The sequence below is a fragment of the Temnothorax nylanderi genome, unplaced genomic scaffold, assembly GCF_030848795.1.
Source record: "Temnothorax nylanderi isolate EJ_2023f unplaced genomic scaffold, tnyl_v1.0 TNYL_tig0027_pilon, whole genome shotgun sequence".
In the NCBI taxonomy this organism is placed as follows: domain Eukaryota; kingdom Metazoa; phylum Arthropoda; class Insecta; order Hymenoptera; family Formicidae; genus Temnothorax; species Temnothorax nylanderi.
Genome location: NW_027249089.1, coordinates 263,283 through 290,228, shown reverse-complemented (window position 1 = coordinate 290,228; position 26,946 = coordinate 263,283). Strand labels below are relative to the sequence as shown.

The window sequence follows — 26,946 nt, the reverse complement described above, 5'->3', positions numbered from 1 at the left end:
GAATTTCCCTAGTTCAGGCTTAAAATACATTTACATTACATGACATTACATTACATATAAAACATTATATTATATTACATTATTATACATATAAAACATTACGTGATACAAGACATTACATGATATAAAACATCCTAGAAAAACATATCCTCGATAACTTCATTTAACTTAACTTAAGACTAAAATAAGGAAAGTTGATGCTTCTGGAGAAATCTTAGATAGAGATTGTAGCTTCCTCTACAATTAATATTTAGCATTAAATACCTTACTAATTATACTTTAAATAAAAATTCTGACAAAGTTTATCCGAGTTTAAATAAAGAATAAAAGTTTCGTAACTTAATTGTACTCTTTAAGTTGCGAAAAATCTGTCATTTATTTACGCTTATATATGTTCGTTGTTCTAATTAGAGATAGAGGTAAATTAAATAGTAGCATTACAGAAAATTTTGCCTTTTATATATTGTATAAAATAAAATAAAATAAAATATATTATGTATTTCTTTTTATAGTATATTATAATACCTTTAAATGTATATTTATATTTTTATACGATATATTTATACGGCATATTTTATACAGTATAAAATATTTCAGAAAGAATTAAAGTATGAGTGAAAGTGACAATCCTTAAATAAACTCCTTTATAAACTGCTTCAGTTGGGCTTGACGACCACACCCTGAAAATTGGCCCATTCGGACCAGTTTTTTTTTAGGTCGCGCTGGTATATACTTTCATTCTATATGCGTGACATGAAGGTACTAAATAAGATATTAATTTGCAAAGAAACCTTCAAAAGCTTTGCCGCGATATCTTTTAAACTTCCTATATTTGCCTCACTTAAAAATGCTAAACATTTCAAGTATCACTTTTAATCATAATTACAAATACATTAACAAAACTTTGTATTTTTTATTCTTTAAATAATATTGAAACAGTATGTTTCGTGGTGGAACACTGACATGAGCTTTTGTAAATATTTAAAATTAGGAAAGGCTTTTACAAACACTTGACAATCCAGTTATTTTGACAATCACGAAATATAAAACAAATTTAATATTAATTTTTACGTATTTAAAACAAATTTGTTATACTAAAATAATTATTTCATAAAATTTCTATTTCTGCACGACCTAAATTTATATTAATTAATCCTCATCATTACTTTTCACGTTTGCCAATCGCTGCAGGTCTTAATAGATCCATTTAGGAGCTAACTATGTGTGAAGTAAAGCGATGAGGAAACAGTACATTAACAAAAGCAGAACGAGAGAATAACCTCGCGACGCGATTCCGCAAGAAGCGATACGTCAGAAGATACGGAAGGTCGTTTCTCGTACGAACTGGCGTGAATTAAATGGGTTGGATATAACATTATCGATGCAAATTCCGTCGGGCGTCGGGGTACGGGACAAGGACAATACGCCCGGACGTAGACGACCCTCTTTGATTCGACGGTCGGGTGTAGAAGCAGTCCACCTTCGCGGAGCGAAGTCGCTCGAGCCTCTCACCTGTCCAAAGAACTTTTCCAATATCCGCACGGAGTGTTACAAGCGCCGATTTCGTAATAGCGTCAGGCAGTCAGGCGATTCCGAAAATCCCCGTCGATTTCTACGCGTCATAATTGTACTGTATTAATTCGACTTTCTTTCATGGCTTGCATTACTTCCCTTTTGCACGAACCGTCCCGGAACTCTCTGCCGCCGTTTTCCTTTCTTTCCTTTATAAATTCCGTCGGCAACGTGCGGCATTTCTTCCCGAACAAGTCGCTCGATCGCACGCTATGTATCGTCATAAGAAATTTTTTCATATGTTTTATTTTTAATTATTTTAACATTTAGCAGAAAATATCTCGCGATTCTCGATCATCCGTTTTCCTAAAAATGTCTGCATCGTAATGACTTCTCACGAGAGAACGCGAAGAAAAGAAAGACAACATTCCATCGAGACACTACTCTTTCGTCACCGTTCTTGCTTTTCGGATCGCTAAACAAATGACTTGGTAATTCATTTATCTTTCATCTATGTCACTGAAGCCATCAAATTTGCATATTGCTTTCGGAGAGTACGTCGCTCTCCAATTTTCGTCGTTTTGATTACGTGCAGATCCGATCAACTAGATTCGCGACAGTTCGCTTTTAGCGGCATGCCTTGCGGAATAACGTGGCGTGACGTTATACAGCGACTTTTACTTTCAGTATCGATAGTGCGACGACTAAAAGGAGGCTTATAGACAGATAGTAATGAAACTAGAACGTATATTCACATATCATGAGTAGCGCACGGCCATGGCTGTTTTCTTAAAAGGATCACGTTCTTCATTTTCCACGTATGAGACGTATTTAGATATTTTTGTCCATGTGGGCGATAAAAAAGAATTTTCTTACGATTTAGCGATTATTAATTGAGCAAGAGAACCTTGAAGATCCGGAAATAAATCGTTGATAGTTTCTTTCACATTAAAAGGTTATCGTCTAACGTTCATACACTAAATACAAGATGCCTATTATTTTATTATGTTTTATGATATTCAACTTTCTTAATGAATTGTTACATTTGGTTATAAATAGATTTACAGTTTTATTAATTCGCTACGTAGATTAATTTGATACGAAAATCACAAGATCTGCTCTAGAAAACTGTACGGATCAAAACTGCCGTCTCTCATTTGCATCTTGTGCAAACCTCGAATATTGAAAACAAGTTTGTTGCAACTACGAGGAAGAAAGAGAAAAATCTCAAACGAGGAGTGTGCACGCTAGAGCCGTTTTCTTCTAAGCACCGACAGGTCAACGCAGTCACGAATGTTTTAATGTTGCTTATTAACGCTAACGGTGAAGGTATAATCTGTGACGAATAAGACCCACTTGCCGTAACAACTCGAAATGCGATTAATTGCGTTCGTCGGGCATTATTGTCAACGATAACCGATCGATCGGCCCGCGGAGACCAGTTATTACCATTTGCGTTAATCCTAACTCCAGAGGATTCTCTTAATTGCATAATTGGTACCTTCTTGCGATTTCGTCAGGTATGGCATCTTCGCAATCGGGCTGCCGCGTATCGCTAGGATTTTTCTTTCTCTCGATGGCGAAGTTTGCTCTTGATTAACGATATATATTTCATTTTTTTCACATTAAAGTGATCACTATCTTTCAACTGTACGTTAAACAAATAATTATAATCATTGATTGATCGTTTATCGATCGCATTGTGGACGAGAAATGTCCTCAGGCGATCATTTGACGTACTTTCTAAGTAGTTAGAACATCTGCAGTAATCCGTTCTTATGAAAGTTCTTGTGCCTTTTACTTGGCGTTTGCCATTACCGTCAATTACGTGACTAACATGAAGAAGCATCTTGATTATCGCCAGTAATTGTACAGATATTAATCGGATTAATTTTTTGAAGTAATCATTAAAAATTTCGATTTAGTTTTCAGGAATTTCACTATATCTCTTTTTCTCTATTTCAGACACAAAGATTTTACAACGGAGAAATAATGCAACTTGTATTAATTAATATTAGATTGACTTGCCCCTAGTAAAGCGATGATAAAATTATTAAAAATATGTAACATTGAAATATATTTTCAGACGGATGGACAGAAAACACAGAGACGCGGTACCACGCGGTATAACTCCAGATCGACAACGGAATCGAGTAATCTTTCTACATCGGAAAGGTCGCCTCGCGATAAGAGTTCCCGTTCAGATGCAGTTCCTAACTCAGAAAAGCATGAGACGCATATCGCGAGAGAAGGTTCGTTTAGATCGCGATCGAAATCAAAGCAGACGGCAGACTTGTCCGTTACTACATCACGGACAAGTTCGAAGCATTTAAATACGAGTGCCGATAATTCACGAAACCGTCAAAAGTCGCACGCCACACAGGCCCCTAAAGAAGAAATAATGAGGGACACGCACGACAACAACAAAGAGAACAGGCCTGAGTCACAAACGCAGAAACGACTGACAGCTTCTCGAAGAATGTCTTCGGACGCATCTCCCGTCTGGATGGACAGTGCAAAGTTGGATGACGAAGTGTTCATGAAGTCACCTGATTTCATGAGATCGAGAACAGGAAGAAAGATTTATCCAAATCCGACGAATCATGGGAGAGAATCGAAAAGTGAAGTAATCCCAACCAGAAAACCTCCAGAAAATGAAAATGTGGAGAAAGTGGAGAGTCCGAGCAGCAAATCGGAAAAGGAGGAAGTACAATCGGAGCACTTAAGGCTCGAGGACGTTACCTCGAAAGCGAACGTGTCGAGAAAGATAGATCCGAAAAGCACGAACAGTTCTAGCATCCGTAAAGATGAAGCAAAAGATGTTCTGCTGTCGGGTTCCGAGAGTGTAAGAGTGGACGTTCCTCTCACCGTCGGAAACGAAGACGTCAATCTTCTAACATCCGCCACGGTTTCGTCACTCAACGTGCCCCCCAGACAAGCCTCGAGGCCGGTCAAGGAGAAGGTGGAGAGCAACGATATCGCGAGATCGAGCTCGAAGAAAAGCAGACATCCCGATCGATCGAAGTCTCGTAACAGATCCAAAACGAGAGATTCTAATCTCGAGGCTGCGAATTTAGGTACCTCCCGCCGAGGTTCGTCGAAATCCGGCGGTGCCGCGACTGCGGAGACGAACGGACGATCCTCCAGTTCCAGACACAGGTCTAACGCAAAGAACGTCAATTCGAGAGGCCGTTCCGCGCACAGGTCGAGAGATGCGGTCACGGCGGAAGCAAGAAGTAGCGGTAGACAGAGGAACGCAGATACCGATTCTGAGGCAAATGCAAACAGACGGACGGAAACACGACGTAACGACAGACGAACGTCCGAGGGAAAGCGTAGAGCCAAGGATGGCAGATCGAAAGCTGTGGAAGCCAAGGTAGACGAGCAAGATATCCGAGCGCAATCCAGAAGTCGGTCACGCGCAGCTATTAGCAACCTCGGTAATTTACAGTTTAATCTTGAAACACCAATTAATATCATTAATATTTAATAAATTAATAATCTCAAGGAGACAATAAATTGTTTCAAGGAGATTATCCTCATTTATAAAGATTGCTTCAATCGCTTGATCATATTTGATCTCTTAATTGATTGCTTATTAGCGATCATTTGATATTAAGATCTCTGAAGAAATATTTGGATTAATTATGTAGAAGTTTTTGCAATTTAAATTTAGAATTGATAATTGATAACGAGAAGCAATATTTCCGCATGTTATTTAACTAGAGTTTTAATGATAATATCACGTTTCATTTCAGAGGTTACCACTGCTTATATTCCGAAAGCAACAATCGCCGAAACTACGACCGTTCCTTCCGTAGACATAGAAATTACGACATCCAATACTGCAACAATCAGGCCATCAACAACCGCTCGAACATCCTCTTCAACCGAGCGAGCTTCACGCAACAAGGGAAGAGACAGAGGAGAAAGTTCTCGAGCGAAGAAACCCCCGAAGGAAGATTTCTTCAATCACGGTCTAGGTTTTCGTGGTCGAAAGACCTCGACCGAGGGACCGTCCGCGATTGTTGCGGATCCACAAACTACGTCTAAAAGTGAGACGCAATTACGCGGTAATCCCGGATGGACTCTCAGACGCCGACCTGGTCACGTCAATCACGATGCTTTTTCTTCGACTACATCCACGTCAGTTAATCGAGATCAAACCAACGAAATCGTCTTGCTCAATGATGCGCCGAAGACCACCGAAACGCCGTTAAGTAATAACGTAAAAACCGGACGAAGAGGCACCAAAAGGCCAAAAGCGAAGGACGAGAGCAACACCGTATCGGGAGTCGCGACGAAGAGCACGACAAGGGGCAGTAAAACCTTCAACAAATCCGAAAACTTCGGTCTACCCAAGGGAGTAGAGCGAGAGTCCGAGAGCGACAATTATCCTCCCGCGTTCCGAGCTAGGCTGTCTCAATTGGTGAGTCTGAATTTATTTATACATGAAGCATTGCTTTTACTTTATCTTAACACAAATTGGTTTCCTATTATTTATGGTTTGTCATATTAATTCTTCTCACTGCTAGGAAAATAGAACTTTTCAATCTGTCTTGACTAAAATGAGAAAAAAAAGACAGATAATAGTTAAAGTTTGTCTATAATCGGCAGATATATTTTTTCATTACATATTTATTTATTTGTTAAATTATTACATTTAGTTATTGCGAAGGTACCATATTTATGTACCGTATCGATGTATCTATTTATCCATCAAAATTATTATAATATGATACAAATATGTTAGACGCATTTCAAAACTTTCGTGACAAGTGTCTCACAATTCCGTTTCGTATAAATATTTTGAATTTTTATCGCGAAATCTCTATTTGTTGTTAATAACGCTGTTGAAAAAATTAGTAGTAAAAAACAAGCACACTTAGTTAAAGAATACTTTCAGAAAAATTCTAACTCAAAACCTACTGGAGGAAAGAGTACAACTAGGACCAGCTTGCAGGTAAGACAGTACGCAGGTCTCTTAACATATTTGCTAAATCAACTAATAATTTATTTTAACTTTTAACATATTAACGATTTATAACATTGCATCCTATTTTTCTTAATTTAAGCCTTTTCCAGGCAGTTGAATCTGCGGATGTTGAAAATGTTGCATCTCTAGCATGAAGCAGTAGTCCTTGAATTTTTTATTAAACGGTTTTCACTCAATAGCATGTACCTATATCGACAAGCGCGTAAGGGGAGTGAAACGGTAGAAATATGGTACACGTAAAATTAATTAATTATGGTGGTGATTTCCCCCCTCGATGTGTACAATTCTTATACATACGTAATTGTATAAAGCTTGAAAAATGCCCCACGTAGGAACATCCGAAGGAACGTACATTCCGACGGCATAAACGATCCAGCTCGAAAACGATGCATGTATCCGAAAAAAACGAAACTGTGGAAAATGAGTTTGCGAAAGACGTAGTCTTGCACGTCTCTCCTCTCACGAATCCCCTAACTTCGATATTCGACCCAGATACGCGACAAGTAAGAACATAGCGGCAATTTGGTCAGAACTTTAATGATAGTTTGGTATTGTTGCGCACACTAATCGGGACCGGCTGAGAAATCGCTTTATCATTCCCATGCGTTCCCATCCACGCTTCGGGGAGTCCCGGAGCTTCCCTTGGATTTTTGAAACGGGGTGTCTCTATTGATAGAAACTGTATACCAATTTTGGTATACACTAAGCATACGTAACATTAAATATCACGTTTATTTCCAGTTTTTGGATAAAAAGATTGTAAAAGGAAAGATTTATGTCTGATTTTATTTTTTCACGAAAGGAAGTGCATTGCGAAAAGAGATCGTTTCTTACGATCGTCAATCGTTGAACGCGCGATCGCTTTTTTGAGATAACTACGATCGGGATATCAAATCTCGACAGAAATTACGATACGAAATAAGGAATGGTGTATTGGTTGCTACAAAACGCGAACTTACATCAAATGCATCATCAAAAGAACCAATCAGAACTGGACGATGATGCGTTATTAACATCTTTATGACTCGCAATACCAATGAAGCTTACTTGGTGATCGGTGATGGTAAACGTGACGGAAACCGTTACGATTCTGAGGAATCTACTCTTCAAAGCTTTCGCCGGAAAGCTTTCGAGATGCGTTTGCGGAAGCTTTTAGGAACCTGGTTGCGACAGTGAACATCCAAACGAGACTGGATTTGAACGGTGTCGTGACGCAAGGAAATGGCGAATCCTCGACGAGAAGTTTTCTCAAGATATATCAATTGCAAAAAGATCGGTAGAGCGGCCTGAAATCTTTCATTAAAATCTTCTGCCGATCTTTCCGATCGCGATCCTAGTTTTACTTTCAAGCACCCTTAATGAGACGACCGGGAACGGGAGATGACTAGATGTCTATTATCGCGCAATGAATGAATTGGTTTCGAGATTTTGCAAACTGGTTTTGATATAATCAACCTGTCTCTTTCTTCTTACGTTGTCAGTTAGTCCAGAAGAGAAAGTACACTCGTAGGTAGGTCATTGAAGCAAATCAAGTAATGGCCACGTTGTTAGTCAAACGGATAATTGAACTTGATTTGATGCGCTTCTCGATATGCCGTGGAAGTTTGTTATTAGGTTTGCCAACTGGAGTGCTAAAGACCTGTTATTTTCAGCTATTTTTTGCGAAATAAAAAAGCATTTAAAGTAACAATTATGTGATACTTCAGCAAAGTAAATAAAATTGTAAATGTGTCACGGTATATATAAATTTTAAATCTCTTTTGTCTTGTACTCGGTTCCTTATAAGAATTTATTTTGCTTCGCTGCCTAGTGAAACAGGAGGAGACTGATATACTCGTAGTAGAAAAAAAAGAAATAGAAAGGGAATTTAATGGTTGTGTTCCGTGGACTGTAATGTATCCATTACATTTATCAGAAGCACAAGTAATCGTTCAAAAAATAATATACAATCGCGGCGTAGTGCTTATTAGAAAAATAAATCCATTTAAAGATAAGTGAAAAAGCTATTACTCTCTTACAAATTATATAAATGTCTATTATTTATCGTAATGGAAACATTTTAAGTTCGTAGAAATAATATTTTCTTGAATTACATGATATAAACCTGAATTAATATCCGATATAAATATATAATTGTAAATACTGTATATATGGAGTATAGATCTGCAAATAAGAATATGATGTAGAAAAATGTCTCATATTTAAAAAAAAAGTATATGTTGTGCAGAAATATGCTTTACAAACAATCGATAGTAATAATTTCGATAATTTGCTGAACTTTATGCACTTAACGTATATATCCTTTTTTCTCAAATATTTTATATCGCATACTTTCGTATACGGTTTTGCTTACCGCACATTTATATGTATATTACCTTGCATTGCGGGGTTGTAAAGTATTCTTATTTAGGTCGTGGTCTGACGAGAACGATTAAACTTTCAGTCCGCGCCCACGAAATCTTGGTTCGTGTATGTCGTTAGCCAGCTGGTTGCGTGGACCGTCTTCTTTCTTCAGTTCACCAGGCTTCTATTCTTCCTTTAAAAGCAAAGGGTGGGTGTAGCGCTCCTTAGACGATCGATATATTAGCCTTTCCGTTATCACATAAAGATAGAATAGTGTTTACGTTCTACACGAGTGAGTTTTCGCAAACGGTCTTGAGAACGTCGCTTTGAGTCGAGGAAGGTAAACCGCCTTATACGAGGTCGCCGTACTAACAGAATTTACTTCCGAGCTTTCGGCAGGTTGCTTACGAACGCTTGGCGATTATCGTCGCGCACTTAAAATGGAGCTCTTTGAACGACCTTTTCAGGCGACGAAACCTTCAAGCTTGGCGAGTCTGTTCTCCGAAAGATCTAAGATGAAACTGGAGTTAGCCAGAAGATTAATCAAACCCGAATTGAACGTTGACGAGAACGATTTCGATGTAACGACGCCCGCTTATTCCGATAAATCGAAAGCGAAAGAAGTTTCGACGGCCAGCGAAAGCAGGAACGTAGAGAAAACGACGAAAGCGACCAGCAAACTGATCGGCGCGCGTGCCACGCACGGAAGTTCGACGATCGCGAGTGCGCCGAAAGAAAAATCGACCGTGAGAGGCAGGTGGAAGCTTTTGGAGACCAGAAAATTGCCGAAAGATCGAAATGTCGAAGCTCCGCTTAGATCGCTCGCGACCAAGAAAAGCCGAGTGACTTCTGAAAGAGCGATCATACCTCCCTCCGTCGAAGAAATATCAACGAGGAGCGTTACCGAATTGAATGCTATACCACGTCGCTATACAACAATTACGGTTTCACGCGATGCCGTGGAAGAAACGGCCACCACGACTGTGGATACGACAAAAGTCCGATCTCGGACGAGTACCACGGCATCGCAGGAGGAGACATCAACATTAGCAAACTCGGTGGAAGAAAATAGCATTATTACAACCATCGAACCGCTAAAGCTAGATAAAACATTCATCGAAACTATTACCGTTGCGTCGATCAAGGACGCGTTAGCGGAATCGAAAGCCCACCCTACGGAGTTCCCTCAAGAGGTGACCCTACCACCGACCGTCACCACATCGAGCGGTATACTTTCATCGTCCACGCCGTTGTCGACGAAATCAGAAAAGCTGTATCCGGTTTATATTCCCGACTCGAAGGAATACAACTTGTTAGACGATAGTGAGAAGACAACGACTCCGAGCGACACGAGTAAGAGCAGCGTTCGACCCCGTTATACGATACAGCAGGAGCAACCGGACAAGGTGGCGGTTTCTATGGTGACGTCGAGGACCGTCGGGCCCACCAGCAGGTACATCCGGAAGAAATCGGGCGTCTTCACGCCGTACGACGCCGCTCCCAAGACATCCAGCACGGAGGCAGCGATTACGCAGACGAAGAGACGGGAATTCCGTCCACGAACGTCGACTTACAGGAGGCATTCCGAGGTGCTGACCAGCCAGGCAGCGGTTCGGCAATCGGCGACAGTCGAACAAACGACCGCCGGCGTGCCCATCACTCCAAAGCCGACCAAGTTTCACTCACAGGTCGTCACGCCGAGTCCTCGTGCCTCGTCCTCCGAGCCATTCGTCAGCGTGCGAATCGACACCTCGAACGACACCACTACGCGAACGTCCGGTATCGCCGAAAGCAGTAACGGTAACAGCGGCAACTCCAACGTCTTCAACCCTACCAGGAGCACGTATCTCACCACCTCGAACACCACTACGCTGCTCGAGCAACTACGAAGCACTGTAGCACCGCTACTAAACAACTTGGGTGACAAGACCCCCATCTTCTCCGGAGCTTATTCCAACGTGAATACCGCGGTAAGCGATTAAACGTATTTTAGGAGATTATTAATTTTCTGTTCAGCACAAAATTAAATTAATACGTGTCTTAATTGTATTCCATTAATTCTATAATATGTGTAGTTGAAAGAATGATTACTTTTGTTAACTTTTGTACGCCTATACGTATTTAAATTAAAGTATCTTTTTATCTATTATTTTTATTTTTTTATATTATTAGGTATCTTACTTATCTATTTTGGGAATATTTTATTATTAATTAATCCTGTATTAATTGAATTTGATTTAAAAAATTGTATTGGAATAATTTATTGGTCATGTTATTCTGATATAATTGTAGGCTGTTATTTATTTCTATCCAAAGTACTTCAACAAGCATTATGATTCGTTTGCAGGTTTGTATTAGAAAAAAAGAACGAATTTTAATTTCTAGATAGATTAAGCAAACCAAATGGTTTAAAAAATTTTAATAAATGATATGTTTACCGCGATGCATAATTGTAACTTTTATACTCCAGGAAGAAATGTGTTAAAAGTATGTAATTATTTTCTATGAATAGAATTCAGCCCGCAGGATAACGCCTAACGGTTCCCCGCCGAGATTCAGCGCGAGATACAAAGGAGCAGAATTGTTTGTAAGAAAACCGTCCGTTGGTCAAGCTGTGGTACCGTCACTCACAACGTCGTCGACTACGGCCTCGACACCGATAGAGGTAAGACTTTTGAGGATTTTGGAGAGAATTTTATGAGGGAAATGTCATCGCGCGCGCGCGCGAGGACAGACGAACCTTTCCTTGTTTAATTAAATGCACATTGTACAATCGCACCTTTCAATTACATGCTGTGTACTCAATCGAATAGAAAGCGATGATTCATAAACTTGCCAGCTTTAATTTTACGCTTTAACAGCAACAATTTGCGTCGACACGATATTCTCATTTCGTGATACGCTATCTCTCGTCATTTTATGATAAATATATGTTTATCATAAATATCTCGCGTTACACATGTTGATGTATTCATAGAGAAAAAAGCCTTTATTCTTAGAAACAACGATGTTGCGAATTTACGGTAGTTGTAATATATATATTTTATATATATGACTGAATATTATATCTGACTTAGCATTATCTCAAGATAAAGTACTCGTATTTTATATGCCCTTTATGTATTATGCGTATATGTATACAATATTATGCTATGCATTCCACTGTATGTGAAGTAGACTTTTCACATAGTCTAAAAAATAAGCCTTAATAAGTCGTAGTATAAAAAAAAAAAGCTCGCGACAAAAAGATCCAGGTAAGGCGGTATGCAAGCCGAAAATGCGTTAATGGTTCCCTTCAGAAGAAGTTACGTGAGGTAATTTTCTGTGCTTAAAAGGTGTTCCCTACGAAAGTACCAGAGGATTCCGAAGCAGTTGCACCGCCATGGACCAGCTCTATCGTCTCAACCCCATCGTGCGATCTCGTACTTAATCATATCGATGCAAACAGCCTGCGTTAATCTGACCACCCTCTGATCATAATAAGAAACCGTTTTCATTCGTCACACGCCTTCCTCAATTTTACTCTATTTTTTTTTTTTTTAGCGAATAGCCGAAGTATAACGACTGTCGTACGAGTTACAGATGCATTTTTCAAATTGCGTTAACAATAGCTTCAATAGATTTAGTCTATGTTTATCTGTGAATATCAACACACTAAAAAAAAGCACATTTCTCTTGCTTCGAAAGAGCACGTCAGCACAAGCATATAATCATTGCACAAACAATTTACTGGGACTAAGGTCGATTTATAAAGATCATTAAATATCACGTTCTAACACTTAGGAGAAGGATATATTTGTCTCGGAAAAAAAATAGATAGATGACTTATTAACTTCGAGGAAGATTAATGCACGGTCATCGGTCATGTCACGTTATCTCATAGCACTCACGTATCATACACTTATATGTGCAAATATTGTATTATACAACTTTATATTTTTTAATAATAAATGTATTGATTTTTTAGCATTGCACGCGATTAGCAATTGTCTGCCCTTATTTAGCCATGTTAGAATTAAAATAGAGTTAAAATCAAATAAATATATATATATATGTATATATACATATGTTATGGAAAAAAGTTTTTTTTTACAAAGGAAGAGAAAATAAAACAGTAAACGTTAATTTCTAGTTTCATCCTTATTTCATCTATGATGTATATTTATAGACATAACACAAAATTATAAGTGAATTAGAAAAGCAGTATTGAGACGTTTTGAGTAAAGACACACGTGATACTTCTTTGTAACATTACTTAGTCGACCTCAATTGTAAAAATCAGATTCAGTTTGAATATATATAAAATGTGGAAGACAAAATAATTTATTGGCTCCAATAGTATAACTGCAAAAACCGCAAGAATTATTTACGACCAGAAAAAGTCATATTTTAGATGCGATTTCCATAGTAATTAGATGAATATAATTATAGAGAAGTGTATCTTTCATTATATTACTAATGAAGCTTTTTATAAAATATTGAGAATATATTATAACGTTTCGATAATGTTGAAAATGCGTGCACTTCTATAGTTCTTGAGTTGTTTTCGATTACTTCAGTTTCTGCTAATGTAATATAAATAAAAATTTCTGTACTTTACTAAATCACAGAAATTGTCAACATATTTACAATAAATCCACAGATATTCGTTTCACTGTCCGTCTCAGCATTTATCATCCATCTGTCATGTTGCATCTTTATCCGCGATTTGATATTTTATCTCGACATTAATGTATCTTCGAGAGCCATCTCGAATACAGATGCAATCTATCTTGATTCTATAAAGACATTTGCATGTTCTATCTCATTAAGGAAATATCGCTCTTGGGCAGCGAGAAGTGAAAGTACACATTCGCATATAATAGATCTATATACCAGTGAGCATTCTATATCTTCTATCTCTCTTCGTAGCACATGATAAAATAAGAACGGTACTAATAGAGGAAGAATATGTTCGCCATCATGCATCCTTCGCTATCAATATGTTTCACTTTTCTATTTTCTATTTCTTCTTCATCAATTAAAAAATTTCGTAGTTATTCTATAATTCTAATATATCTATTTATATATATATAAATTTTTTTTTTATAAAGCTTTTAAAATATCGAAGCGATTATATCAGAATTAGATCAGTTTCGCGCGATAATTTTGCACAACGCGAGTAACTCTGGTACTTCGCACGTGCCGCAAACGTTCGCCGTTTTTGAGGCTTCCATCGGGCAATCGTGCGAGAAATTGTTAATGTAATACTTCCGTAATAATGTAATAGCGAAAGTACATCGGTGGAGGCCTCTGTAGATGCAAGGTAAGAGCCGGCAATATCCCGTAGAAGAGAAAAAGGTGTCGTAGACGAGAGGGGAACTAGTCTCTCCCCGCTGTTTCTAAGTAATCTTTTAATCTTAAGAACAAGTTCCAAGTCACGGCTGTTACATCGAGACTTTACATTCGGCGACAATTCTCCTTCCTCTTGCACTAGTTCGTACACGTACCCAGAGATGGTGTATGCTCACATATAACCGTATCCACTTGTATAATTGTATTTTTGTTAATTGTATTTGCGTTAGGCCATAAAAATTGTTTTATCAAATAACACACTAATCGCTAATAAGAAATATTGTACCTAATTGCGTTACCGTTGTATTCATTTGAGTGCACACCTGTAAATGTTGCAATCATATCACATATCTGTAAATAGAACAACTAAAACGTATTAACTCTTAAACGCGCAAGCTACTGTCGTTCATGCTGTGATTAGCATTTTTTCAAGCCTGAACCTAAGCTCACGCCAGAGTTCGACGCGCTTAAGGGTTGAAACGCTGCCCTCGACATGTAAATTACGCGCGATTACAAAAAAAAAGCCTCCTAGGTTTAACCGACCTCTGTTTGAACCCGACTAGTTTGTCACCGTAATTGCACCAAAGTGTGTACAGCACTCGCACGCACCGAATTTCTGATTGCAGAATTCCGGTTCGGCACCGCCCGTTGCCATCAACAGCCCCGGCGAGCCCAGATTTGTCACTTTTTATCAGGCGTTAGAGTCGGCTAGCATAAGAAACGAGAATCTGGGCGCGGAAGACGTGCCTCGGCGACTAATTGGCGTGGTAACGAAGGTAGACCCTAACGCTACTGTACCTAACGGCGCCGGTAACGACATTGCTAACAACAATGACACCACCGCATCAATCACCGCGACTACTACATCCTCCCCAGATACCACTACTACCACAGACACTACCACTACCGCCGTACAGTCGGCGACAGACAATTCGCTCACTTTGAGATTAGGTGCGGAGGGTAGTACTGACAGTGGCTCGGAAACCGCGACGACAACGGTACAAACCCCCGTAGGCCCGGACACGAACGGGGGAGAAACAACTCCGGTCCCCATCTCGGAATTGCCCGAGACCACCCTCCCTGTTAACACGATAACGAACCTACCACCGTCCGATGCGAATTTCCCGAGTACCACGGAACCGTTCACCACCACCGAAACCGCTACGTCGACGAGCGTCGCCGATGTAACTTCGGCAGCGGATTCCTCCACGGAATCCGTCCCCGACGACGCTCGATCTACCGAACCGATAGACACGAGTATCGGGACCACGGAGGTAGCGTCGCTGCCCATCACCGAGACGATAAATGCAAACATGTCCATGCCCGCTTCTCAGAATCTGCAAACGGCGAGTGATGCACCGGATACAACCGTACCACCCCCGATCACCGAGAGCGTCACCGTGACGTACATACCACCGGAAGTGACGACTATGCCCGCGATAAATGATACGTCGGAGAGCGTCGAGACGAATACCGTGCAACAGCCCGAGGAAACGACGCCTCGCACAGTGGAAACCACCGAGGCAGTCGAGGATATAGAAACGAATACCGTAGAGCAGTCCGATGCGACGATTCCGTCTCAGACGACGGAAACCACGAGCACCGCCGAGCCGACCACGACAGAGATTTCGAATGACATAATCGAGCTCCGTGCGACGGCGGCACCCGCCTTCTCGTCCACGTACCGCACGCGATTGATCGATTACGCGGAAGATATTCTATCGCGTTTGTCGCAAAAAAAGGGTTTCTACACGGTTAGACCACCGGTCCAAAGGCCCACCGTCACGACGACCGTCTCCCCCGAGCTGTCCAACACGATACCGGATTCGTCGTCGACGAATACGGAGAACCCGGCGCAACCGGAAGAGACGACTACCGTGCGGTCAGCTGGACCGGGAACGACGGAGTCACCAGACTTCGATGTAGAATTCGTGCCGACCACGACGAACGGAACGGAAGTGACCATTCGAAACCTCGCCACCGCGCCTCAGGGTCAGTCCAACGGCCAAGAGACAAACGCACAGAATACATTAGACTCAAGTACTACAATCGGACAGACATTATCGAGTGACAACGCGACATCGAATCCCGAATCGACGACAATAGCTCAGGATGAAGAAGCTGTGACCGTCACGCTGACCTCGCGACTCTTCGATCCCGTTACGGAGAACGACCCCCAGTCGTCTAACGATACGTTACTCGCTGAGCTAATGACTATCGCGAAGACTCTCTTCACGGAAGCGATGAACGACACGCGGCAGTCGACTCAGACTGACGGCACGGTAGGAAATGATGATAGAAATCGAACCGTGTCCTTGAACGGCACGTCAGAAGCTACCACTGTACCCCCGGAACTTTCGAGCCCTTTAGAAAGTATAAACGTTACAACGCCCATTGATTTATCCGGAAACGAAAGAGAAGATAATTCCACCCCCGGCCCTGTTGTAGGATCGAATATTACGTTAGTGGAATCTAACACGCGACCCGCCGATGTCGAAAACCCAGTCAATGTAGGTGATGTTACAACAATGTCCCTTTCGCAGATAAATACCGAAACACCAAACATCATTATGGTTACGGGCAGCATGAGTTCGGAGCTAACTACTAATACGTTTGACTTACAACTATCTAATCCGATTGAATCATCCAATAATAATACCGAACAACCAACTATTATGACTGTTCCGAATAACGAGGTTGAATTGTCGAATCGTTTACCGGAATTCGGAATGGACCTCACCACCAATAATCCCTTAACGACCTCCGTTACCGCGAATACAGAGAGAATGCTGCTCGACGTCGACATAAACGAGTCCACGACGTCGGGCACGGTAACGGAATTAACCACTAGTGTAGCTATGACGGAAATAAACGTTGTACAAACGAACGCCGTAGACACCACTAATCAGACACCGGAACCCACCACGATAGTGCCTGCATCTGACCCGCAGGCTACAAACGGCCAATCCCTCGTAGCAAATGCCTCGGATATCGGTACAACACTTCCAACGGTATCCGATACGAGCGATACTCAGCCATTTGGTACCGAACCTCCCGTCACGGAATCAGTTCGTAACTTAATAAGTTCCACCGACACCACCACTAATCGATTCAACGACATAACAACAACAAATGCCCCTCAAACGCTAACCGATCTCGTAAGCGAGATGCCAAATCTTATTGCCCGTTTACAGGATACAACGGCAACGACAACAACCGCCCAAGGGACGGCTGGTTCGAGAATCATTCAACCCGAGCAAACGACCGAAACCATCATCACCACCATAACAACCATCACCGTCCCTAACGTCACATCACCGACCATCAATTCCACCACGACCCCCTTGTCCTTTGTCACCGCGACACCTGTCCTGTCCTCATCAGTCGAACCAATGACCACGACGACGTCGACAACGTCGTCGCGATCCGAGCTCACTACCATCGTCGGACCGTCGTCCGAAACGACCACCACGACTGCCGACATAAACGAGAACCTCGTCTCCACCGAGACGACGACCGATACCTCGACTACGCAAGGCACTACGGTCACCCCGAACGAATCGGACGACTTGAACGCGATATCTAGGATAAACGGCGAGGAGGCAAGTAACGCGACGACGACGACGACGACAAGTGCCGCACCACTCGCGGATACCTCGACCACAACGACTACGTCGACTACCGCACGGACTACTGTGCTAAATCGAGTATCGCCACCTCCGGTGTTCACGCCTTTCGGCGCTTTGAACACGGGACCCTACCTGGGACGTTTCGGCGGCAGTCAAGTGACGTCGGCCCCGAGATTAGGCTCTTCCAAGGCGCCCGTTCGCGATTACCTGATTTATGGTATCTATCCCAACAAGACCATCGTGCGGAAGCGGCCGGAGGACAATCTGATCGATGGCAGAAACGTGGACAGCCCGTACGTGATATTCGGCATCTATCCGGACGGCAGACTAGTCCGGAAGTTTCCCAACGGGACAATAATACCGGAATCACCCAGGAACCCGGTCGAGGTTGTGTTCACACTTAGAACTACCACTACTACTAACCGACCAGCACCCAGGCCCTACTATAACCAGGCTAACCAAGCGGGCGTTTATAACAACCAGTATCAAGCCCCGGTGTACTTTAATAATGGTAGACCCGTGGATGAGCTGACGGGAGGCGCCCAGAGCCCCGGACCCCTTGATTTTGGACTTATCGGTAATGCGATCGGCGTTACCCCTGGAGGCCCCAATTTCGCGGGACCATTTGGTCTTCCTGCTAGCGTCCCGAGCACAAACAAAATGGTATCTCTATCTCACCTCTTCATCAAAATCGTATTTTATACGCGCAACGAGTTTGATCAGGAATCAAATCGCGGTTGAGAAACGAGTCGCGTTTCCTGGCTCTTTAGATATTTAGAAATCGTTGCTGCGCGAAAGTAACCTGAAGTGATTTAACGTTAATATGTAGAAGTTAGATTTTCATTAGAATTATTATCTGCATTTTATTATTACAGTTTCTACACTTCTAAAAGATTGCATATTTATCTCGTCGGTTTTTAAAAACTGTCGTTATTCTAGTACACGTTATATTGTAGAATATATAAATTTCTATTCAGTTCTGAGTTGCAATCTGGAATTAATATCGCGTTTAAATATAATATCAATTAAAAAGCAGATAATCACGCTTAGTGCGAAATGCGGATATACGGCATGTTAATGGCCAGCATTTCTAATTCTTTTTGTTTCTATTCAGGATAAAATATCATTCGGTAAATTATCGGTAAATTATCGGTTTCATAACACACTCTTTCTCTGTCTCTCGCTGGATAATTGTTACGTAATATTGATAGATTAACAATTCAATTTCTCGATATAACTTTGTAACTTGTCTTTATAGCTTCCCTTCTGGCAAACTTTCTTCTTTCATAATATGCTTTACATTTTCGACGTAATTTTAATAAAATGCATTTCAATACTTTTTTTCCAGGTCAAAAATATCAAATACTACAACGGCTGTACACAGAGTATCATTGTAAATTTGTAAATAGTTGTGACACAGATTTGTAGCACTTTTGTTCGCCCATTTGCACTTTTGATTTATTTTTTACGCACTGTACATTCTGTTAGATATAACATATGCAATCTGATCATATGGTCTCACTTGTGCTGAATATTTCGTATATCTCACAGTACATCAAAAATATTTTATAAGATTTATCATTACAGATTATATAACGCGTACGACATATGTTATACCAAAATTAAAAGAAAATATTTTTATTAGCCTTTTGAAATTTTTTTTTATTAAAGCTGTGTTCAAGTATTTTTATATTTTACATTAAAATGAACTGTATAGAATGACATTTTATTATGACATATTTTTAGTCCGATTATTTGCAGACACGTTAAAAACAATATTTTACTTAAAAAATTACAAAATATATTTTATATTTTTGTTATAAATTTATATGAATGAATACTTAAAAAAAAGTAAAATTTTATTATTTTAAAACTAAAGAATTCAAGATACAAAGGAAATCTACTAAAAAATATTAAAGGGCATAAAAATATTATGTTTTTATTTGATAACAAATGACACGATCGCACCAATCTCGTTTCTTTCGCAATATTTGAAGAATATATTGCAAGTTTATGAACTTTATTTCTATTCACTATATTAAAGTTTTTTGATAAAATTATTAAATGGACGTAAATATTTCAGAGCGATATTTTACTAAATACCCAAATGGGTACAATACCGAATGCGTTCGGTAACCTGCAGTCGCCAAATAGCGGTCAAATACAAGGTCCGATCGGCCCTCCTATTATCCAGGATCGCGAAAGAAACGAAGCTTCTCGGACAAGAGTGACGTCTGATCAACGTAGCTCTGTATATATCGGACAGGTAGTGAAGAAAATCATATGTGATTAAACGTTATGTGATTAAACATTATGTGATTAATGATTAATGAACCAAAAGAGAAAACACTTGAAAGCAATCATAAATATATTTCAGGATAAATTTATTAATTATCAGATTGACGGTGCACCTGTTATCAATCCAAAAGTCGTTGATGTAAGAATAAATTCAGTGGCTGTAAGTAATCAAATAATAATGTGACAATTTTTAATGATAGATTTCTTCTTACTAATAAATTTTCTTGCTTCTGTTTGCTAACGATTTAAAAATTAAAAAATCACACGCCTCTCGTCATAGCAAAAAAAAACAAATATCTTATTTTACGCGCTGAATGTAATCTATTACTAAAGATATCATGATATGAGTATCGTACTTTTTAACGATGACTTACTAAACTAATAAATATTGCGAAAAATATATAAACTATAGCTACTGCAAGTATGTAGAAATAAAGAATGTATGAAACACAGAATTATCAATTTATTTTATAAATTTGTTATTAGACTTCTATGAACGAAGGTACGGCATCATCCACGGCGTCAATCCCGCCCTTTGAAAATTTGCTGAACAATCAGGCAGGTGGTAGTGTAATAACAGCACCTCCCGGTTTTCCTTGGAGGGACCCTCTTGATCAGATATTCGGTATCACCACCAATTCACCTGTACAAACAGCATCTGTGGCATCAAATCAATTAGTACGTATTATATAAATAGCAATTGATATTTAAAATCGCACACAAATATTGCTAAAATGTGACTAAACATGTATTAGAAGCTATTATTAAATAATATGTTAATAATAATATAGATATTAAATAATATATTTTTTGAAATCGTTACATTTATTTAAAAAATACAGGATAACGAGAATAAATAACGTTTAAATATTTATCGCACTTTTTTCTGTTTTCTTCATTCATGTTGTTTTATTCATGAGTATATTCTCTTTATTATTTATAGGACGAGCCGACCGAAAGCAATGCGCCGATCATGTCGCGTCCCATAAATCCCTTGGTGGAAGTCTTCACACCAGTGAACAGTGCAACGCCAACATCCACATCCAGCACAGCTACTGCTGGCACTACACCTACTACTACTACTGCCAGTACCACCACTACACCTACTACTACTAGTACTACTACCACGCCAGCACCAACGACTACTGCTGCTACTACCACTACCACCACCACCACCACGACAACTACCACAACGACTACTACTACTTCGACAACAACCCCCGCAACGACCACGACAAGCCAAACAACGACAGGTACAGCTACACTTACTACGATCCCTCAGCTTGCACAAGCCGCTTCCTTCATAAATACTTACGCTATACCGTATACAACACCAGGTCGAGGAACAGTTCCATCGTCATCCACTACATCGATAATATCTGCGGACAACATATTAAACAGATTACAAACGAATACGATGGAGAATCCTTTTGGTACTACGTTCGGAGATTTGGCTTTCCTGAATTCATTGGTAAATTTTGTTTGTTTGCAGTTCATATCAGCGATCTTTTCAGTATTATTTCTTCCTTGAAGTATCGAAAAACATTGAAGAGTACTTGATTGTATAATGTAATGAGCTATATATAATCCAATAAGTTAGTATAGCAAAGAATCTTCTTATCTTTCGTAGTTACAGAATAACAACGACATTAAGTCTACCACGCCGAAAACGCTGAGTGAGGTAGAGCAAATATTAGCAAACAGGGTGAGCAAAATAAATAGTAACATTTAGAATAAGCACAGTTACTTTCCCATTTAATGTATAAAGCAAATGAAATAATTAATTAGCAAAATTAAATTTAACAAACACTTTCCGTTAATGTTTTTATACCTCTTGTAGATTTTATCGCTTGCGCTGGCTAATCCTGGACCGACGCGATCGCCAAAAGCGATTCAAGCCGTGAGTTTGAATACGAATCCGAACGCCGTCAAGAATCGCCCGCCATCCGGATCATCTTCCAAGCCGATAATAATCGACTTATTACCAGTTTCACCACCAAGCGTTACCAGCAGCAGCACATCACCTACGAAGAGATACACCGAAGCAATTACGACGACAAAAGCTACCACCGCGTCGACTATCACGACTACAGCACCAGTCGTTATCACTGCCAAGCCTAAAACGACAGCGAGACCCAAAGCTACCACGTCTCAGGGGCCCGTAGGATTTGGCGCGGGCTTATGGAAAGCGTTGTTCGGCGGCAACAGCTTCTTCCAAGCGACTACTGCAGCGAGTGCTGCGAAAAACACGAAACCGAAAGCTGCGGTTAAAACGACGACTCAAAAGCCTGTTGGGAGCACTCAGATACCGGCGCAGATGATCAAATCGCCAACGACAACGAGAAGCGTGGATATCTCGGACATTCACGTGGCCTCGAGCACATCGCTCGCGGACAGTATCATTTCCGCGTCGACGCCAAGCACGGTCACTTCAACCACACTCTTAAATAATCCGAATCCTAGGTTGAGCGACGCCTCTACGTCCACGTTCTCACCCGAAGATGACGCGAAATTCCTGGCTGCGCTCCTGCAAGCCGTACAAACGGGTAAGTCGTTTATACCTTTTATCCTTTTTTTAACGAGATATTTTAATAAAATATAAAAATTACAACCAAATCTATTTAATTGAAAATTTAAAAAAACGCATTTGAAAATAATAGACTACTTAGATTGCTTAGAAGTATGTTTTCTTGTGTTTTTGAAATTGTAGAATCTGCTTATAAATATTTTTACTGACTGTGAAAATAAAGAGAAATTTCAAATGTAGAATAATGAACACTTCTTATAGTTTCACAGTTGCTAAATTCGAAAATGGATTGACAAATTCAAAATTCTGAATTTAACAAAGATCAAAAATAGAAGAACTATTTTAAAATCTAAGAACAATATTTGTGTTTTTCTAAATCGCTGATTTTGAATTTTAGATTTCAAGTTATTAGTATTTAATGATCTGCAATAAATTTTTTATACTAGAAACGAGTACATCTGCGAGTACAACGCGTGGATTAAGTGACGATGATGAAGCTTTCCTGAGAGCTATTTTAAGTAATCAGGCTAGTGTATCTACCACCACAGCATCATCCAGTGAAGTGAATCCTGCTGCTTTGTTGGCTCTACTCCTAAAGCAGCAAGGTATAGAACCCACGACACCAGCAACGAAACTTAGGGAACAATTACAATTATCCGTGAGTATTCTCCTTCCGCTATATTTTCTGAAATTCTATTTATGTGATTCTATTAAATGTCGATATTCCTTGAGCAGAGTCTAGGTCTGCTTACCCCAGACGCGACCTCAACCACGGCTCGACCAACAACTACCAATAGACCGGTCAGCACGGCGAGACAAGTGGTGACATCGAGACCAACGGCTAGACCAAGACCAACACTACAGACTACGACATGGGCTCCAAGTTCAACGTACCCGCCTCCTCTCTTCGGAGGAAGTGGGTCTTCGGGTAGCGGGCTGGTTACCGCTACTAGAGCCATAGGCAGATTCCTTGGTGCTGCTATTTCAGTGAGTATTCTTCTCTCTCTCTCGTGGAAACTTTCCTTCAACTAATTAATAAGAAAATTTAATAAAAATCCATTTGTCCTATTTCGTACTAATAAATAACGAAGATAAATACGCAAATTAAACTTCGCAAAGAAGCTTTCCGTAGATTCGAAAATTACTTTACAAAGAAATATTATTTAAAAACAATGTGTTAATAATAAATCATGATTATAAAATTATAGAAATACCTAAGTTATAAAAATAAATTAGAGTACTTTTTAATCATTTTATCTTCTATGTTTTCAAGTTACGATAATTAAAAAATATTTTTGTACTATACATGTTGAAATAATTATTTTTAAAAAATCATCTCTTTGTATCAGTTATTAACATTTTTATTTTGGCTTTTAGGGTGCAGCCCAACAGTTACAATCTTTACTAAGAAATAGTACCAGAAGCGCAGCTGGCTAATATTAGAATGGAAAAGGACAATGTACATCAATTTTCGCTCAACCTGAGAACAAATGTCAGGATTGAAGTTGTAGTAGTTGTTAATTAATATTGTGGTTGCTGTTGAAAGTTACAATAGCAACATGGAAACGCTAAGAGAAAGTTCAATCAAGACAACAATAGAAAGTAAAAGCTTGCTCAATTATTATGGACTCAATTACGGACGATACCGTGGACGAACAGTCTTAAAATCACATTTTTCTTATATGTTACTAGAAAGAGACGTTTTTCTCGGAGTGAACAAATCAAACCTATATCAAATATCGAATAATAAATTCGCGATACAAGTAATACTTAAAATAATTTTAAATAGACCGCTACGATGTACAAAGCTAGGATGTATTCGATGTCTTGACCGAACATTTCTTGCCGATTGCTAATTTAAGAAACGAATATTTCGTTCGTCGTTGTTAATTATTACTCAAGTTCATTACCAGTACAACTCTCATTAAAATTTGAAAAAAAAATTGATCGAATGTTCTAATTTATCCTATTTTTTTTACATAGAGTTTACATTTAAATAAAAATTAACTTTTTATTCAAAGTAACCTTCAGAAAGCTGAAAAGATACGTTGAGATAATTTTACGACAAGATGTTCAGTGATAATTCGCAATGACGGTTTCGAAACAATCCTAAAACTTTGCAAACATTTCCAAAGTATCCTATCGATGTTCCTCCAGGTGTACTTGTGGAGATGTTTGTAACGGTCGTCATAATTAAGGTAATATACTAGCGCGACGCTTTTCATATTGTTAACTCGTGCTCTATCGATGTGTTTTGCCTCTACGCTTTTTTTCTTATTTTTTTCTACTGTTCTTCTTTCGTACGGTGAAGCGGTGAATGTGCTCAGTGGATCGTTAATATTTGAACACTTTGCATGCGGACGACTCTACAGACACAAGATTTGTGGCGGATAATTTAAACTTTTAAAGTTTAACTCTGTAAGAAGTTAAACTGTAAAAGATACTATGCTGCGCGCACACACACACGCACACACACACACACACACACACACACACACACACACACACATCATCCGTATGCAAAGTTTTAAATTAAAAATGTGTATGTTTCGATTAATACTTTTGCAATTTCAAAAGAGAGCTTTTTATCTCTTCTACATCTCGCCCCGCATCCGCGTATCAATATATCATACGCAAATTGTACATTATTAAATTAAATTGTTTTTGGTGTGGGAGGGAGCGTAACATAATAGTATTTTTTAACGTATGTGAATAATGTTAGAGCGATTGAGAGAGAAAGATTGAGATTGGGGCAAAGCTAATTTAACTTGAGTAATCTCTTTCTAGGCAACCGAAAGGTTTAAATGACATCGAAAAGAAGATTTCAATGATTCTTTAGATGACTTTTAAATGTTACGTTGCTTGTTCGAATCGAAAAAGGAAAGCTCGTGCGATGTTGGTCTCGTCCCTATTCTGATAGTCTGGTGTGATTCGTAACTGATAGGGTATAGGCAAAACTCAATATTTTTTTTTATATAGAATTTTCACTCAAAATAATGTAATCGCTTCGATGTTTTTAATATAAGTAGTTATTAGAGATTTTATTTAATAAATTCTTAACTTCTGATTCATACTTTTGTAAGCAATCGAGCCGCTTGTCTATCTCGTGTATTTTTTTTTTTTTTTTTTAAATAGAATGAAGCAAGACTCGGTATATATGCGTCAAATTAACATATGAGAGTATTTTATTATTTTTCAACTGGTGGCCTCGTTACGAAACATTATTACAATTGTTGTGTGTCAGCATACTTTACAATATTAAATACATTAATACATATATTTGAATGATGAGCTCACTTCAAAATTAAACTTATTAAAAATTTGTAGTTTACTTATTTAACACGTTAGTACGCTATATAAAAACTGGACGATATTATAACTCGATTCTGGTAAATCAAGCGAAAAATGTTTTTTTATGCCTATCAAAATCCGTGAATCAATAAAAATGTGAATTTACGGAGCTATGAATGTATGGATCTATGCGTGTGCAGGTAAAATAAATATAAATAAAATATCAGAACTTCCGCGGAGAGAGGCGAAATTGCTTTCGGATTAGAATAAACAGGATAAGCAAGCGATTTTCAGCAACAAAACGCAGCGGTGGGTAATCGAATGCTGCATACTAAAAATGGTTGTGAAGATATTAAAAGAAATAATTTTATATATACATATATATAATTATCTACTCATATCTACTATATATAATCAATACAATTTATCAATATCGAAACGGTTTGTTATAAAATCTGTTTAATTGGCCGCGTTAAGTAAAATGCCATACATCGCGATATAGCTTGACTCATAATTTATTTACTTATACTACGTACCGGAAGTTCATAAGAAAATCAAATAATATTTACGAGCAATAATTATCTTCTTTTTTTGCATTTAAGTCGCATATATATAATTCAGTCCGTTTATATGTTATGATATAGTTACACACCCAGTGTAAGTCTGTACATATGTATAATCGGTTATTCCTACATTTTATGTAGTAATAAACGTAATAAGTTATATTTCCTAAATATTAGTTAACATTACGGCGCCAATTGCATTACAGTAAAGTATCTTGATATATATAGAATAATGCCTTTCTCGCAGCTGGTGTAATATTTATTCAAAATACGCATCGAATGCCTTGTAATTATAATGTACATTTGCATATTAAACAACTTCTCATATTAAACAGATATTACTTTATCGACCCACGATCTAATTGTGCTGCGTAATTGCAAAAGTATTTATTAAAAAATGTATATATATCGAACGTTCTTTAATTGCGATATACTTGCACATTAAACAACTTC

The 26,946-nt window shown here is 39.0% G+C and overlaps 1 protein-coding gene across 3 annotated transcripts in view; it reads left to right on the top strand.

Annotated features, from left to right (window-relative positions):
• Positions 1–26,825, top strand: part of LOC139770046 (uncharacterized) — a 50,889-nt gene extending 24,064 nt beyond the window's left edge. The window contains exons 3-19 of one of the 3 annotated variants that reach the window (XM_071701689.1): positions 3,599–4,952; positions 5,271–5,941; positions 6,419–6,475; positions 9,319–10,821; positions 11,364–11,516; positions 14,812–16,467; positions 17,380–18,477; positions 19,898–20,080; positions 20,192–20,272; positions 20,599–20,790; positions 21,056–21,365; positions 21,450–21,583; positions 21,749–21,817; positions 21,953–22,658; positions 23,086–23,297; positions 23,375–23,626; positions 24,017–26,825. In XM_071701689.1, the coding sequence (XP_071557790.1) occupies positions 3,599–4,952; positions 5,271–5,941; positions 6,419–6,475; positions 9,319–10,821; positions 11,364–11,516; positions 14,812–16,467; positions 17,380–18,477; positions 19,898–20,080; positions 20,192–20,272; positions 20,599–20,790; positions 21,056–21,365; positions 21,450–21,583; positions 21,749–21,817; positions 21,953–22,658; positions 23,086–23,297; positions 23,375–23,626; positions 24,017–24,076 (8,691 nt within the window). In that variant the 3' untranslated portion in view covers positions 24,077–26,825. Of the gene's footprint in view, positions 1–3,598; positions 4,953–5,270; positions 5,942–6,418; positions 6,476–9,318; positions 10,822–11,363; positions 11,517–14,811; positions 16,468–17,379; positions 18,478–19,897; positions 20,081–20,191; positions 20,273–20,598; positions 20,791–21,055; positions 21,584–21,742; positions 21,818–21,952; positions 22,659–23,085; positions 23,298–23,374; positions 23,627–24,016 lie in introns of all 3 variants that reach the window. The other 2 variants (XM_071701688.1, XM_071701687.1) reach the window with 2 other exon arrangements.
• The last annotated feature ends 121 nt before the right edge of the window (positions 26,826–26,946 follow it).